The sequence below is a fragment of the Mixophyes fleayi genome, chromosome 1 (assembly GCF_038048845.1).
Source record: "Mixophyes fleayi isolate aMixFle1 chromosome 1, aMixFle1.hap1, whole genome shotgun sequence".
NCBI classification, from domain to species: domain Eukaryota; kingdom Metazoa; phylum Chordata; class Amphibia; order Anura; family Limnodynastidae; genus Mixophyes; species Mixophyes fleayi.
The window spans coordinates 376,487,644-376,505,975 of record NC_134402.1 but is presented as its reverse complement, the minus strand read 5'-3'; the positions used below and the strand labels follow the sequence as shown (position 1 = coordinate 376,505,975).

General features: G+C 39.5%; 1 protein-coding gene across 3 annotated transcripts in view; it reads left to right on the top strand.

The window, feature by feature from the left end:
- The window catches only part of TNFAIP8 (TNF alpha induced protein 8), a 138,293-nt gene that overhangs the window by 105,365 nt on the left and 14,596 nt on the right, over window positions 1-18,332 (top strand). Inside the window, exon 1 of one of the 3 annotated variants that reach the window (XM_075179303.1) lies at window positions 4,792-5,123. The exons of the other annotated variants lie outside the window; for them this stretch is intronic. Coding sequence (XP_075035404.1) covers window positions 5,093-5,123 — 31 coding nt within the window. The 5' untranslated portion in view covers window positions 4,792-5,092. Of the gene's footprint in view, window positions 1-4,791; window positions 5,124-18,332 lie in introns of those variants that run through there. 3 annotated transcript variants of the gene reach the window in all.

The following is an 18,332-nucleotide window of genomic DNA, read 5'->3' as shown; positions in this document are numbered from 1 at the left end:
GGTGAAAAGAAAAGTGAGAGTGGGGCAGAGTGGCTGGTGAACAAAGTTAAAAGTGATGGATACAGGGGGAGAGAGAGAAGGCCCTGCTCAAGAGAGCTTGCAATCTAAAGGGAAGGGTAGACATGCCAAGACACAAGGGGTGAGATGGGCAGGGTCGTGAGGGAGAGAAGGAGGACAGAGAAAGGAGGGAGGAGAGGGAGAGGTAGCTGAAGTAGTTAAGCAGATAACTGATAGGCTTTTAAGAATAGGTGGGTTTTAATGCCCATTTGAAGTTGCACAGATTGGGGGATGGTCTGATAGAACTAGGGAGATCGTTCCAATGGAGGAGGGCAATGTGGGAGAAGTTTTGGACATCTGAGTGAGATGAGATTATCAGAAGGGAGGAGAGTCTATGGTCATTGGCCCATTGCAGCGGTCAGGATGGAGTGTGAATAGAGATGAGGTTGGAGATGTAAAGGGAAGTGGAGTTGGTGAGGATGAGAAGCTTGAAATGGATTCTGTAGGGGAAGGAGAGCCAGTGCAAGGCTTGGTAGAGGGGGAGACAGATGTGGAGTGGCGAGAAAGAAAGAGGCCAGTAAGGAGGAGGTTACAATAGTCCAGGTGAGAGATGATCAGTGAATGGATGAGCGATTTGGTGGCAACCTGGGAGAGGTCTACTTTTGTAAACAAAGTGGGAAATTAATTTGGCTCTCAATCTAACCTGCATGTTTTAGGTTTCTAAGAAATAAAAAATACTATTATTATAAGTAGGTAAAGAAAAAATGATTGTCAGCACTTATTCACACCTGTGTACATGTGTGTATTTTGTATATTTTGTGACAATGCTCTGTGAAATGCCTGGAAACACTTAGGTGGGTTTTTTTGGAAAATTAGTGTAAAAAATAAGGTAGTGTCACCCATAGCAACCAGATTGTCAGCTTTTGAGTGTAGTTTAAAAATTCAAAACAGATGACCCCCAGCGGATACGTGCTGCCTTCCAATCCTATTACACTAAACTTTATAATCTTCCCCAACCGTCTGATCCTCTAGTCTCCCAGCAACACTCGCAGTTGATTGAATCTTTTCTTTCTTCTGCTAAGCTTCCGAAACTCTCTCCACAGGCTAGTACTCTTCTGGGGGACGAGATTACTAGAGAGGAAATCGAACAAACCATAAAATCTCAGAAAACGGGAAAGGCTCCGGGGCCGGACGGCTTTACTGCTGTATACTATAAGAAGTTTGCTGGTCTCCTGGTCCCCCGTTTGCACACCCTATTCAACTCAATCCTGACTGGGGGTTCCTGGTCTAGGGATTCTTTGGAGGCTCGGATCTCCGTTTTCCATAAAGAGGGTAAGGATGTTCATGACTGCGCTAGTTATCGCCCTATCTCCTTGCTTAATACAGATGTTAAATTATATGCTAAAATTTTGGCTAATAGACTAAATTCGGTCCTTCCCTCCCTTATACATTATGACCAGGTTGGCTTTATACCGGGTCATAAGGCCAGAGACAATACTAGGAGAGTCGTTGATCTGATTCATATCATTAATACCAGGAAGGCCCCGGCCATTGTTCTCTCCCTTGATGCCGAGAAGGCTTTTGACAGGATCTCCTGGAGCTTTATGTCCCGAGCCTTGTCGGCGTTTGGGATTTCGGGTAACCTCCTCACGGGTATTCAAGCCTTATACTCCCGACCCTCCGCAAGAGTCACAATCAACGGCTCTCCCTCTGACCTTATCACCATATCCAACGGTACGCACCAGGGGTGCTCTCTGTCTCCTCTCATCTTTGCCCTTGTTATAGAGCCTCTTGCGGCCTCTATCCGGGCCTGCCCAAGCATACAGGGTGTGCGAACGAGGAATCTGGAGAGTAAGCTCTCTCTCTTTGCGGACGATGTCCTTCTGAATCTCCTGCAGCCTGAGAAGTCTCTCCCTGGACTCTTTAGCATATTACATCAATATGGGCTCCTCTCAGGTTACAAGATCAATATTACGAAATCGGAAGCTCTTCTTCTTAACATTCCCTCCCCAGAAGGACTGGTACTCACTTCCCGCTTTAACTTTCGGTGGCAGAGAAAGAAAATTAAATACTTAGGTATCTTTATTACCGACTCCTATGACTCCCTCTACCGGGAGAACTACCCTGGGGCTCTTTGCTAAGATCAAGTCTGAACTGTTCTACTGGCGCTCATTGATCATTTTGTGGCTGGGCAGAGTCATCTCTGTCAAGATGAACCTCCTTCCTAAGCTCCTCTACTATTTCCAAACCCTTCCTGTTCGAGTCCCCCTTTCGGATCTGACATCTATCCAAAAATGTCTCTCTAGATTTATCTGGAGCGGCCGGTCTCCTAGAATTAAGCTGGCTCTCTTAAAGAAACCCACCAGAGGTGGAGGTAGGGGTTTCCCGGATTTGAAAATTTACTATTGGGTGGCTCATCTGAGCCAGATTGTAGCCTCCTTTGCGCCCCCCCCTGCGGCACTGTCGTGGGTTGACATCGAATCCGCTTATCTTAATTTTCCAATTTTGTCCTGTATATGGGGTCTCTCTAAGCAAATTAGATCTCCCCTCACCTCCCAATGCCCTACCTTACTATTCTCAGCTGCAATATGGGAGACCTGCCGACCCCATCTCAGAATACCGGTGTCCTCTCCTACTGTCCTACCTCTTTGGGGTAACCCTGCCTTACCTCCTGGGCTCTCCTCTGCCTTTTATAGTCCCTGGGTCACTGCGGGAGTTCGATTTGTCGGAGACCTATTAGTTTAGGGGGCCTTCATCTCCTGGGATGCTCTACGCTCTAAATATCCAAGTCTCCATCCTAAATTCTACGAGTATTTCCAGTTACGACACTTTGTGGGCTCTCTCCTCGGGGGAGCTCTTCTCCCCCCTCTTAGGTCTCCTTTTGAATCCCTATGTCTCTCCTCACCTTTGGGTAGGGGCACGATCTCCTTTATCTATAGCTTAATTCTCAATGTATTTTTTCCTCCAGGCGGTAGGCATGAGAGGGAGTGGGAGAGGGATCTGGGTCCCCCCCAGAGGAGGATTATTGGGAAATCATAAGGGATCAAGTCGCCACCAGCTCTATTTCCACTTCGGTAAAGGAGAACGCATATAAAGTATACTATAGGTGGTACTACACACCTGACAAACTCACTAAAATGTTCCCCTCTAGTTCTCCATTATGTTGGCGGGGTTGTGGCCAGATGGGCTCCTTTTTTCATATTTGGTGGTCCTGCCCTAAAATATCCTCCTTTTGGGATCGAGTTAGGGCCCTCCTCTCCTCCCTCCTTCCATGCCCTGTCCGGAAAGACCCATGGTCTTTTCTTCTCTGTTACCCTCTTATTGATGATGATAGAGAGTCTGCGAAATTGGCTTCCCATGTCCTTGCAGCTGCGCGATGCCTAGTAGCTAAGTCTTGGAAACAAGTTGAGCCTCCCACTATGGCGGCCCTGCGATCCTATGTCTGGTTTATTGCCCGGATGGAACAGATTACATACCATCTGCATGATAAGGGTGATAAATTTCACCAGATATGGGCTCCTTGGCTTTACTTATAACCCCATACCTCTTGTACCAACTCCTTCCTCCTAAAAAAAGAACTCCCTGTAGTCATAGGTGGCCTGACTCTTGATGTGTTCTCCCTCCTCAGAGAATCTAAGTAGTAATCTCCTTTGAAACTTTTATTGCCCCTCTTTTATTTATTTATCTATTTTTATTTTTAATTATTTGTCTCTCTTCTTAAAAAGGACAAGATGAGGATAAGGAACTGTGTGGATAAAGGGAAGTGTGTTCTCTTTTCCCTTCATTCTCTGTGTCGACCAGTACCCACCCCCCCCTCTCCCCTCTTACCCACCTCCCCCCCCACATTATATTGTTATAAAATGTTATAGTGTCTTATGTATTCTGGATAACAATTGTATATTTGCCGGTCTGTTTATTGACACCCTCTGGCTGTCTTGGATATTTGCTACTCAAATATTTTCAGCTTCATTGACAGATACCCATGATATGTACTGTTCTCTGTTTTTGTTTCTATTCCTGCAAATGTATTATTTGTTGATTCTTATCTGTACATGATTGCTATTTCTCAAAATAAATAGTTAAAAAAATAAAATAAATTCAAAACAGATATCTGATTCTTTACAATAGGCCACATCACTTTATTTAATTGCATAAGTTTTCCTAAATAATCCCTGTTGTGTTTCCTTGACTCTCCCTTAATGAATATATGAATAGCAATAATGAGAACTTGCTTAGAAGAATTCACATAGCTCATAACCCATATTACTACCTATTTCAGGAATGCATCCTGGTACCCTTATTGAATGAAAGTAATGCACCAATGCTTCTGACCCAACGCATCTTGCTTCAAAAAAAAAAAATCTCATCTGCTTCTGTGAGGCCAATAAAATAGCGATATGCCACCAGTAAACTGCTAGTGGTTGTTAAATGATATGCTAGAAATTGTGATTCTCTAGTGCAAACAGAGCCACACATCTCTTAATTTAATGTAATCTAGTTTGTTTTTACTTCCAAGTCTCTGTTCAAACAACAACATCTCTCAATGATTTGTTTTAATAATTATGTGTAAGTGTGTAACTCTTCAGCATTTTCCAATCCATGAGCCCAGCCCTGATTATTTTTATGGCACTCCTCTGACTGTGGCACTTTGTTGGGCTGAGCACATCAATGCTGCCTGCTAGAGTTGTTAGCCTTGGGGCACGTAGCTATAACAATCACTTTAAAGAAATGCTGAAGATGTATCATTGCTCAGTGGAACTCTTCCTATAATCCCGTCATGTCACAGCAAGCAACACCCCACCCTCCAGAAAACTCAAAGCTCCCAGGAAATCAGTGTGTGTGGATTGTGGGGTTGCACTTCTTAATACATGATTGTCTGAAGGAGCTGCTGCTTTCCAGACAGTGGCTGAGAAGGGGATGGGCTTCTCTCCATACTGCCTTTTTGTGATTGGTAAAACTTGCAGAACTTTCCTCTTTTCTTCCTGACTTTTTTTTTTTTTTGGTTGCGAAGTTGACTTGTTGCTTCTGTTGCTGCTGCTGCTGCTCAAAGTGCACGTCAGCTGCAATCTGGTCTCCAGTGACTTACACTGACACCATGAGCTCAGAGTCAGATGAATCAAAAGACGGTATGTTTTTGTTTTTATTTGCTACATGTGTCTTTGTGGCCTACTCTAAGCATAGACTGTTATATTCTTTTCTGCTCAGGTACTTAAAAATAAAACGTGAATTTGTTTCTGTTTTTCTATTTTTTTTTAGCCATTATGTACAGAGATCTGGCATATTCATTTAAAGACTGCTCTTTAGATTTCCTGGAAGTGGAACACATTTGTGTTTTGTTTTCGCAGTGGTTAGTAATTTCTTAGGCCAGCATGTCTCATGTTGTGTTGGAAGATGATCACTTTCAAGTCTAAATAGGTGACTGTTGTGAAGTTGAAGAATGGGGCTGCAGGGCTCTGGATTGCTTGTGCGGAGAAAGGAAGGCTTGTAAGTTTCAGCTGAACACTGAAGATCACTATTACTGGCATGCTCACTGCTAGGCTATACTTCCTCTTTTTTTTTCTCGCTTAAAAGTCTTGATTCACTCAAAAAAAAAAAGTAAGGCTGGTGAGGGGTGTGTTTGGTAAAAGACTTCATTTACTATGAGTGAAACCTGGAAGCTGTCCAGTAAAAGCATAATGATTCACAAGAGTTATATTTATTTTTGTATTCTGTTTGTATAAATTATCATACAAATCTGTGTGTGTATGTATGAAGTAACCGTGTATATAACATTATTAGATTACATTAAAAACAAACAAACAGCTTTTCTATGCAATATAGGAAATATATCCGTCAACTTCTTTTAAGTTGCAGGATTTGTTGGGTCCAGTGAGTATGAAGTGATATTTCTTAATTCAGTATTTGGCACAATGCACTAACCAGGCTACTAGTTGAAAGGAAAAGTACAGCATAAGTATTTGATCATTCACGTGCAGAGTTTGCCCAAGGACACACTGGGTCCCTGTTTCCATGAAAGCTGAAACGGCTCCGAGATGAAATAATTGGTGAAATATCAGACACAGGGCTGAGCAGCAGTCTTGGTTTTTCCTGTCATGAGTGTTTTGACAAAGCACATTCCTATGGGAGCCCTCACATTCCAGACTTGCTTGAGAGTGAAAGAGGTGCTGAAACATTCCTTGCAGAGTGCACCTAAAACTCACTCTTATGGAAACTAGAAGGTGCTGTAACCCATAGCAACCACATAGCTGATAACCATCGTATTTGTTTAGAAGAGAAAAAAGCAAATGTCTGCGAAGGGTTGATGCACCAGTCCCTCCACAGGGTGTTAAATATTTGTCACATTGAATGTGTTTAGACCAGAAGAAATTGCGTATTTGGATGTACTTTTTAAAAGACTGTTTTCGCCTGCTATATTTATTTGCATGACAGACAAGTTTCATTTCCTAACTTGTACAGTAACAAGTTCACATAGTCACTGCCAGCAAAACCTGTAGGTCAGTGAGGGTATGTATAACTTGTAGTGATGTATAATACTCAATGGAATTATATTTTCCATTCAGGCAATTATTTTTTAAATTATTAAAATGGCAAACAAATGGAAAACAAACTGAAGGCCTTTGATGCCTCCTCAAAGCCTATTCAACAAACTCTGATGATGAAAATAATGTAAGAGAATGGACCTGTACATACACACTTTCTAACAAGGGTTTGCTTAATTTTAACTTTGCCTGCAGCATTCGAAAGCGTTAAAGCTCTGTGAAACAGTGTAGTTTATAAGTACATAGCACAATATGCTGCAGGGAAGCTTTGAGACGCATTAACAAACACTCTTAATGTTCTGTTATAGCAAGGACAAAGTACAAGAATTTGTCAATGCTGTAGCTAGTCTTGTTTTTCACTGACCGTGTCCACGAAGCCGTAAACTGTCTTTCTGAAAGTGCCACTAAATCTTGCAGTATAAACATGGCTTCTGAAACTAATTTATTATTTTCAGTAGTTTTTTTTTTACATACCAGCATGACATCTGAGCAATGCCAAATTCCAACACTCCCTAATTATAGAGTATCTTTATTCAGAATAAAATCATACATAGGGGCGTATTCAACTGTCAAAATAGCGCGGCCTGCACACTACTACCGTTACTACGGTAATAGTGTGCGTAATTACCATTAGTACGGTAATGTTAATGCCAGCTTTTTGCCAAGAGCAGAAATCTGTTTTAAAATGACCGTATTAACAGTAATATGCTTAACGCTGCGTTGAGTCCAACATCATGTATTGAGGAGATTCCTCCTAGGTGGTCTTTATATAGGAGAAAATTGTGCTGGTCAATAACCCATTAAATCAGTGATGGGCAACCTGATAAACTTGAGGGGCTGCATGGACAGCCCTCTAACCTACATAAGGGACACTCGTTACCATAAATCTCTTACTATGTTAATATGTTTAATAAAAGAAAAAGGCGCATCTGTAATAACATATCGCCAGGTATATTAAACAAATGTTAAAATATATAACAATAAATCTGACAATAAAGAGGAAGGAGCTGGGGGCCGCAGATAAAGGCTCAGGGGGCCACGTGCTGAACAGCTCTGATTTAAATAGTTCTTAACTGAAGACTGGGCTCCTATTAATTGAACTACCTAAATTATTATGTTGGTGATGACCATTATAACACATCAAATACATTATAAGCAAAAGGGATATTCCTTTACCATTTAACGGCACTAGGCTAAATGGAACTTAAGGTGACTTCAAATGTTTAGAGTAAACTAAAGTGAGAACATTTACATGTATTCATTATATTTACATACACTCATACTAAAATCCAAAGCAGAGGATCATTTTATAATCATTTGAACCAACCCCATATATCTTATATTGTAATGAAGATTGATCTGTACTGTATCGCCTTTTATTGCTTATTTGAGTGCAAGTCAGTCCCACACTTGGATCAATAAATTGTCTGTATTTATGTTTATCATGCTTTAAAAAAAAAAATAATTTATCATTATTTTTTGCTCATCATATAAGCATGCAATAACGTTCAATCAGAAAAGACTACATGGCAGCTCCTATGCAGCAATATACAATAAACGATATTAAATACTCATTTATAACTTTCACTTTTATATCAGTAGATGCCTGGTGATAATTTCAATAGCTGCTCTTGGTCTGTATATATGTGCTTAATAGACTGCCCACTTACAGTAGGACATCCTTTGTTTGAAAGGGTTCCACAGTGAATGTTTAGTTTAGGGAAAGTAACACCCCTTTTTTATCGCATTTGAAGCTATTTAACAATGAGGTTTTGCTTGTTTTGGGGGTTATTTGAGCTTTGTTTCAGTAAATAGCTGTGCACAGAAATGTGACATCATAGAAGTCCCCACCCACAAATTGTTCAGGCGACATAATGCACTTATGGAGATTTGAGTAACCACATAGATTTCATCCCCTAAAGGCCATTCTGCTGCTGGTATAAAATATATAGCAGGCTCCATCCCTCAAATTATATATTCAGTGAAATGAATAAGAATGTTCCATACAGTGTACATTATAGATTCATAGTAAGTAGGACTGCAGTGTGCGTCTCCACTGTGCTTTATTCACTAGAAGGATTATGGTAAACATTGATGAGATCTTGATAAGTATAAATATAGAAGTAATACTGGATTTACATAATGTAGACAAAATAAACGTTCTCAGAAGTTTTGTCTTTTGTTTAAAATATACTTTGTGCTTATCAATGTAGTGTAGTTTAACAAACGTGGCTAAATGTATTATTTAAAGTGCAATAATAGGATGGCAGGTTTTTTTTTTTTTACTAAGTATTTTAATGTTTTCAAGGATTATAGGGTACAGAAGTAAAAAGGAGGGGGGTAAGAGGGGTACATGGGAAGGAACACAGTAAACAGTACGGCTTCTATACCATATTGTAGACTTGAGGGAGGAAGACCAAATTGGCTCCCTCACAGTTAGTGAGAGTTACCCTAATCAGGTGGTCACGAGGGATCTACTAATGAGACTGTTGGGGAGATTCGCTAAGTGAGGGTTGTACGAGAGGCAGATTAGTATCTACTCGGGCTAGGGAAGCTCCCTCTCCTTCTATAACATACACATGCCGGTTAAACCATTTAATTATTGGGACGAGGGTGAAATGGAGACAGTAGGGATGCCCTACTCCACTGCCAAGCTGTATTGCACCTTGGTCACTATATTTTGTATCGGGGATGGCTGTGGTGACTTCCAACACTGGGCTATGGTGGCTCTCGCAGCAATCAAAATATGACCAAACACATATTTAGCATGTAGTGGAAACTAAGGGGGGTAGTGATGCAATAACGCAACCTCTAGGGTAGCAGAGAGATTCTGTGCAGTAACCTTATTGGCTAACTTGAAAACCTGTACCCAAAACAGCTGTATAAGGGGGCAAATTCCAGAATACATGCATCAGGTCACCCAGTATATTACATAGCCGCTAGCAAAGTTTTCGACTGGGTGGGCCACATTTTATGAAGTCTAGTTGGAGTGAGATACAATCTGTTGATTAATTTTATCATCATTTCTGTATGGTTTATACATTTTGACATTCAAAACAAATTAGTGAAAATGGTTTTCCATTCCTCACTATCTAACTCGAGGTGACGGTCAGATTCCCACTGCAATTGTATTTTAGTCTTATTTTCTGAAGTGGCGGGGAGGGAATAGTGATACCAGAAGGTAATGTTGGCTTTATTATCTCCTTTTGTTAACTTGGTGAACAGCAGGAACGGATGTGAAGTTATGGGTAGACCTCCTCTGGGAAGGGAATTAAACCAGTGTTTAAGCTGCAGCTATTTATACAATTAGGATGGCTGTTTTAATATATAACTTTAAATATGTTTTTACATCAGACAGCAGAAGATTGAGTCATACTGGGCCCACTCAGCTATGTGTTAATGATTTCATGGTGTAAATTTCTGGCTGAAATAATGTTCCCTTTGTTAATGAGTTACCTGGAGTTATAAAGTGTGTTTCTGTAATGGAGGCCCAAGCTTTAGATTTGGTTCCTAACAGCACATATATTTTGGGACTATATATATAACCCAGGTTTAATACTAGTAATTTACTAAAAGGGTTTTTCAGTAATGTCAAATTCAGGGTTTTTACCATGTTAGGAAATTCCTACGGAATGTAGTGACACCTGGAAGGACCTCACTCATGGAGATCTTTACTCCATGATGTCATTTTGCCAATTATTATTATTGTAGGACCAGTTATATGATGGTAGTAGACAAGTCTCCTTCTGTAACAGGTCTCCCTGAAAGTATGAGTGAAATTTGCTGATTTTTAGCAGAATCCATAAAATCAGGTTTGTACAGAGAAGTATTTTAGTTTAACCTTCGGATACCCAAAATGGGGTCAAAAGTGACCCCAAATTTAGATTTTTATATGCATACTGTATAATATTTATAGATAATCATTGATCATTTTTGTATTTTGCTTTTAATCAATTAGTAATGCTATTGTGAATTGTAACGCAGCATGTAAAAGGAGGGGTTACCTCTTTCCCCTTTTTTGCAGCCTGCGCCAAATTATGAACTTGTGGTGTGTCTAACAAATCATTGATATCACACGTTTATTTTAACGTTTCTTGCATAATGTCGATATTTTTGACCCAAAAAGAGTTGGTGGAAGAAGCAGGAAATGTGGATTTTAATTTTTTTGGATGCATTTAAATGCAGAATAACTTATTTAACCTGGGGTCAACTATAACCCCATTTCGGGCTAAAGTACACAAGAATATATTTTGGGCATCCGAAGGTTAAGCAACACGCTGCTTTCAATGGGCGTTTTTAAGTAATATAAAACCATATTTATTATTATATAAACCATTTCTATGTTTATGCAAAACTTTACAAATATGCCTTCTCTTTCAAAGCCTGCAGTTGAGCTAAATTGGTAGCTTCATGCAGCCTTTTTTGTGTTATGTCATCACACCAACTATAGCTGAGCATAATTCTGTATTGGGCATATCTATGAACACCTCAATCAAACCAGGGACTTGTGTTGCTTCAGTGTATTATCATTAAAATGTAAAATAAGTCTAGAAGTTATACATTAACAGCTAACACACAAATTAGACAAGTTTAGCTGTTGACTACGTGCTTCCTACTGTATTTCTGTATTGGCACAGCAGGTGATCACTACCAATAAATATGTTCTCTGTGTACACGAGGTCTTACTGTAGCTGCTCAAAATGCTCAGTAACTAAGGGAAGAATATTTAATAAAAAATTTTTTTATTATTATTGTTATCAAGTAATGTGTCTCTGAATACACCACGGTATTGGCGCTGCCAGGAATAACATTAGAAATGATAGCTTTTGAGTAAATAGGAAGAATGGCTAAATTTTCAAAGCATGAGATTTGGCAAAATCTATGAATCTCTATCAAGGCGTAGAGGGAACAGGATATTGCTCTGCCTGATCCATTGAGCGAATTGTAAACAAATAATCTTCAAAATATAAATGTTTGGATGTTCTGTGCATGATAAATTATGTCATACTGTCTGGTACAGCAAGCCGATTACAAAAGCAATTTGATGCAATTTTTTTCACAATGTCTAAGGGTATGGAACTATAATGTAAATAAATGAAGCATCCGCTTCTAGCGAGTGCTAATGTAGCAAAAATAAAGCAGTAAATTAATCATGTCCTTTACTGTATTTTTTTCTGTTGCAGGTAGGGATTTGTTAAGTAGGTATTTTTTCTGGTTGCTAGCTGGATTTGAGCAGTTGGGACAAGCATTGCCAGTAATGTTGTATTTTGCATTCTTTATAGATGTAATATACTTTTTCACAAGGATAAAGCAAATTCTTAAACAAGTACAACAGGTTTTTCAAGGCTTGGTAACATTGTAATGATTTGTTAACTACCAAAACATGGGGTGTTCTGTATGTTTTGATGTATTGCTTTCTGTAATTGACAGCCATTAAAGGGAATTATTAGATTTTGAAAAGAAACAATTGTGTGTCTCCGGTGTAGTATGTTTGCTAAATGCAATTATCCTAATGTAAGAATCAGTGCACTTTGTGGAGTCATGTGATTATTTTTTTGAGACTGGAGTTATATTTTAAACAATTTGTTTAGGATACGACATGTCTTTCCTACTGAATGTTCGGTAGGGAGTCTGTTTTGCAATGTGTTGGGTGCTTACTATGCATTAATATTAATCCAGTGGTAGACTTGTTTAGTATATTTGTATGTAAGTGACTTTTGGGATTTGTTTTAAATGTTCCTTCCCTCCACAAGAAATACTTTTATTTTGTTTTGTATTGGGGTGGGGAGGCTTTACTGGCTAGATTCAACTAGAGCTGGATGTATAAAATGGGTCAGCCCAAATATCTGTCATAGATTTGCATACGTCTCCGCTTATCATTTTGAATTATTTTATTTGCAGTTGCTAATCCTTGGCACAGGAAGATGAATAATGTTGCCACAACAAACAGCCTCTTGTAAGAACTTTTCAATGTAGTACAGTCTTCACAGTAGTTTTTCTTTTTATGAAATAGAAAGCGTTTCAACTCCGTAAAGGAAGTATAAAGCCACTTGGAACATTAATATTTCAAATAAATCAACCAAAAGAATCAACATCAAATAAAACATAGATCTTTGGTGTTTAGTGGAAAAAGATCCTCAATTGATAATGTTCAGTTATTGAAGGGTCATATAGGATGCATTTGACCAATGTAGATAATAGTTTAAAAGTTGTTTTGTTCTTATACAGTATAAAAGTTCATAAGCTGCCGTATTTCTCTATATGTAAATCTCCAATGGATGATGACAAAAAAAGAAGGTAAAAAGGCACACATGTGTAGCAAGTTGGGCAAGGACACACTCAAGCTTTAGAATGCCCATTTGTATAATATGGCAGCAGTCCTTAGGGGGCGCTAAGAAGAGGTCAGTTTCTATAGTTTTAATTTTACTGATGTGTTTATAGTTATTGAAATGTGTCCAGCAATGCTATAGGGTCTGTTTTGTGAGAGAAAGCAGCCACTGTCTTCTCTTGCGGCCATTCTAGGGTAGCGACAAGTAGACCATGTATTTGGGGCTTTCTGAGATTGTGTTGCACCTATGTGGGGAGATGTGTATTTCATTTTAATGCGGCAATATTTGTGGTTACAGACATTGATTTGATCATCTTTACTTGCTGTGAATTAGAAGCTGTAAAGCTGGGATGATGGATCATTGTACAGTGGCACCTAATGGGTAGTCACAATATTGCAGTGCGTAGCCCTAGAACAACATAAAACACACATCTATACAATGATCAGAGACACTTTGCGGTATTCACAACATGTATGTAAAAGTCTCTGTGCCATTTAGATATGTGGCATCGTATAACCACTGACACATTATCAGCCAAAGTAAGCTCCAAAAGTTTCCCCGTAGTGTATTTAAGGTTACTGACAGCTTTCTGATGTAAAAAAAAAAAAAAAAAATATCCCCCATAATTAAACTTGTATCTCACAAATATTTTGTTCTTTTTTTTTTCTTCTAGAAAATTATAAGCATTCATTTGAATTTTCTGCCTGTATGTGACCCAGTGCTGCAGAAATAACAAAACAGGTTATCGGGACATAGTTGAGATTAGTTTCTGTACGGTGAACTCCACATGATACTGTGCACTAGTAGTAGAATATGCTCCTATACATGTGTAGTATACATCCACTAGTTAAAAATCATAACTAAAATGGTTTTAAAAAGTGGAAGTAAAGTAATATGGTTAGAGAATATGACATGCCAGAAGAGGTACTTACAAATGTAGTTAGAAGTTTGATTTAAATTAGGTGGCCCTAATAATTGGACTGAGTTGAGATCACCCCCAGTTTGGAAGACTTTCATGAGTCCTTGGACTGCATTGTACAAGTAACATTCTGTAATAATTCTATGATTTGCCAATGTTACAAGACAAATCAGCATCAAGGTGGTGTGTTGTTTTCACACTGACATCTCTGTAGGATGGCTGCTACTACCTGTGATTTGACCTTTGGTTTAGTAGCAAAATGTTTTATAATTGCATTTGTACTACTCGCTGAATGGGGACATCTCCATTCTGTCATAATTCATCTAATAAAATTTCAGTTGTGGATTTTTTTTACATGCTACATAAAAATAAATGCTTGCAGCTAGATTCTGTTAATATAATGGAGGTTGTCAGGAAGGTTAAGGACACCAGAAAGCCTCAGTGGGCTCTTAGTAGCTTTAAGATATTTAATCTTAAGCTTCCACACTGACAACAAAATAAAGAGTATGATAATATGTATTTTCCTGGTTCAGAGATAATGTATGTATTCCACAAACATATTTTCAACCCCATTGGCGATCCAGGCGTACTATGTACGCATCATCTTCAATCAGTTTCTGAATTATCTGAATGTTTGTGCTCAGATAATAACTGCACATGCAAGAAATATCCTGAACACATAACATTTTTTATGGTTTGGCCCCTGGGGACCTTGAGAAAGTTGAAATTTGATTTAATGCCACAATGATTGGGTAATATTCTGTTTGTTTTTAAATGAAAAAGCAGACTGGTTCTATCCCCGGCAGGTTTCCTTAGTCCCCGGCCAACTGTCAGGGCATGGGTGTTTTTTAAGAATAAAAAAAGCTAATATGATTTACAAGTGTGTGTGTGTGTGTGTGTGTGTGTGTGTGTGTGTGTGTGTGTGTGTGTGTGTGTGTGTGTGTGTGTGTGTGTTTTCAAATAATGTTTTACATGTTCTACATATAATTCCTGTTTTTATCATATAGCACATATGCTTCTAGTCCCATGTTACAGCCTATAGAAGATAATTTAATAATAATTTTGGTCAATGAAGTACTCAATGTAGTTGTTATGGGTTACATTGTGTATTGTATGCACAATGTTATTAAACAAACCTTGATGAATTTGGGCCCTAAAAAGTACAGTTTAAATGGGGTTGACACAGTCAGACAATCCTTTCCTGCCAGCTCTGTCTCTTGCCGTTCCAGCTGTAAGTTATAATTGGTACACCCGGTTCTGAATCATAAAGTGCTGGAGGACTTAGATTTCCCTTGGATGATTAGGGGACACTAGGCAATGTAAATATTTGTCATTACAGTAGACAATCTCTTTAAATATTGATAAAATAAGGTGGGGGGTTTTTCACTTTTATTTTTTATAATACAGTTTAATACTGTACTAGCAGCTTCCTGCATAACCTATTCAGGAATGTATAGTATCCTTTTCTTGCCCTGCACTTAACCAAAATAGCACTGGCATTCGAACAATGAGCATTTCATAGTTCTTGAGTTTATGAACTTACATGTATTTATTTCTAGACTATCGGTGCAACCGCAGAATAGACTGCTGTTGTTTCCCATTGAAATTCTGATCACGAGACAAGTGTTGTGCGATTCGTATTTTGTGACAAATGGAAGGATGAAGCAGCCGGAGAACAGCTGCTGATGACAAATGGCTACAAATGAGTTTACTTTGAGTTGCAATTGAATTCTTAGAATATAGTACTACATAGCACTCTCTGCCATGGCAATCTGTCCGCTATGATGGTGTGTTTTGGTTGTTCATTATTTAGTAGAACATTAAATACAGGAGCATACAAGTTAAAGAGCTTATGTTAACTAAAAAAAAAGTTGAATTGCTGGTACAGTGGCTGTTTGTGTTTTCCTTGCTGCAAAAAGAGAAAAATAAAACTGAAATGACATTGTTATAGAGATGTTCTTAAAATGCATAGTGTTGATTCTCCCCCATATGTAAAACCACCTTTGTGTTAACCTTACACCATACTTAGAAACCATAAAATAAAGACACGGACACCGACTTAAGTTTGGAAATAAAAAGGTCCTTTTATTTTTGCTATTATTTTTATTTTTATTTTTTTATTTTTATTTTATTTTATTTTATTTCTATCAAAATCTATCAAAAATTTCTATCAACAATTTGGACCTTTTTTATATAGGTGGCGAAGAGCAGGGCAGCCAGCTAAAACCAACATAAACCAATATTGTGGAAGATCGTCTCTTTTCCACCAACCTGGTTTAACACCTTATCTATTGGCCGGTACTATCGACTATAAATTAACTCAATACCCTCTGGACTCAAACTGGTCAAGCCCTTTCAAGGCAAAACCTGATACTCCTTACTAGAGCATCAAACGAGTCTGATAACGACGAGGGAACCAAGGCTACATCGCCCAACTTACGTACCGTATGTTTAACAACCATCTGACTGCCATGCTCTCCCACCACAGCCGTGTGTTCTATGGACCACGCGGCCCGCCACCTAAAGAAAAAACTAAACCCCTTAACTCCGAAAAAATACTTTCTATAAATAAAACCATTCCTTCTGCCGACAAATGCACCCCATCCGCTCTGAAAAGATGTCTCCTGTCCACCGTTAACCCGGGATGACTTATCACTACCCCTTGCATGCTTTTCACGTTCTGCCTTGCGTACCCGTTTATCTTTTTAACCACCCTTATCAATGTGGCCGGGGGAATAGATGACCTCCAAGTCAACCGAGGAATTATATTAGACCAACAAACCTTCATTGAAGGCCATCGGGCGTGTATCTGCGCAAGACCCTCACGAATGTTTATGATTAAATCTAGGGATTTTCCTCTACCCACGTCATTACCTCCCAGATGAATCACCACTATACCGTGCTCCTCCATTTCCTTACACAACGTGGGAATCAACTCCGCCCATAACATGCCCCTCTTGCCCAACCACCTGATGTCAACTGGGTGTTTGAAACCGAACCGCCTATCCGCTAATCTGTGCTTCGCTGCCCAAAAAATAAACGAATGCCCCACGACCCATACTCGCATCGTCATCACCGTGGAACCTAGGACAAAATAAATAGTCTCATCAGATCATACCCATATCTAAGAAACCATAACGACTACCAACAAAACGTGTTCTAATTCTGCTGCTTTCTTGCTGGAAATAGCCCCTCCTTACCAGAGGGGCCACCCCCGTTTAATTGAAGTATTTGTCACGGAAGAAAACTTTTCATTAGCTACACATTTATACCCCATATGAGGGACACCTTTCAGATTTTATTCATTTACTTTTTAATTTTTATTTATTTTTATTTATTTTTATTTAGTTCTCAAAACTAATTTATTCTAACTCTTAAACAATGAAAAGGAAAGTTGGTAACCCACATGAAGGTAAAAACCCCTTATAACCCTGGGAGGCACACACACTAATCAGGCCTTGCCAAGGAAACAAGTGGGGAAAATCCTTTCACGCCCCCGTTCAACACAGCGAGCAGCACAGCCCTGAGTCACCAAGTGATAGAGGAGAAAAGGATAAGATGAAAGCGATAGAGAATACTGAAAGACTTGAGGAGATGCAAGACCGCGCAGTGAGAGCCCTTTCAAGGCTCATTATAAGGCCGGATGTATTTCTTATATGCCTGTGACCTTCATCTCCCTAGTGCTTGAATCTCGGGGACAGATGCACCCCCAACTGCAGCGGCAGTGGCAGCCCCTATCCTGAAAGAATGAGTACCATAGTCTGCAGGATTCAGACCTATTTCCCCTAGAGCCCGTTTCAACAAGGCGTTAAACTGAAATTTAGTTAAAGGGGTCTTGTCCATATGAGTTAACCACACACCCTCTCCCGTGGGCCGGAGACTAGCAAATTTATTGGCCATCATGACTGGACATATAGATGCTCCTTGCTGCTCTGTAATTGTCAACCAATGACCTCGGCCTAACTGGTCTGTTTTCGACTTAACTATCTTACAGCGCATCACGCTAGGTTGTAAAATCACATTTCTGGACAGTAAAGCCCCCCTTACGTCATTCTTGGATCTGGCTACTAGCTCGCTAATTCTGAAAGCACCGTGATACGCTACTGAGAAAGCTAACCCGAACAGCAAAGCCTCATAATCATCCATAGCTAGCTTCTGCAAAACCTCGATCAGCCTAACTAAAATTTGGCCGTCAATAGGCCGGCGAGTGTCATTCTTCATCGGCTGCATTCTAGACCAACCTTTCAAAGCCTTTGATATAATAAATGACTTCGTGGGATCTTGTGTACCATTAAGCCTAGCCATGAATGAAATACCGGCTAAGAGAGACCCCATTCTCGCTTTAGACACCCCTTCGTTATACTGGTTCCACATAAAGCCCGTAATAGAGGGAATCTGACCTGAAATGCTGCTGTTGAAAGACGCCTGGTAACCCAACCAACGTTCCCATGCCCCTTGATAACACCTTCTAGTCGCAGGAGCCAAGGACGCCTCCGCTAGCCACCTTATCCCTATCGTATCATCTGCCAAACAGAAGGGGGACACTGT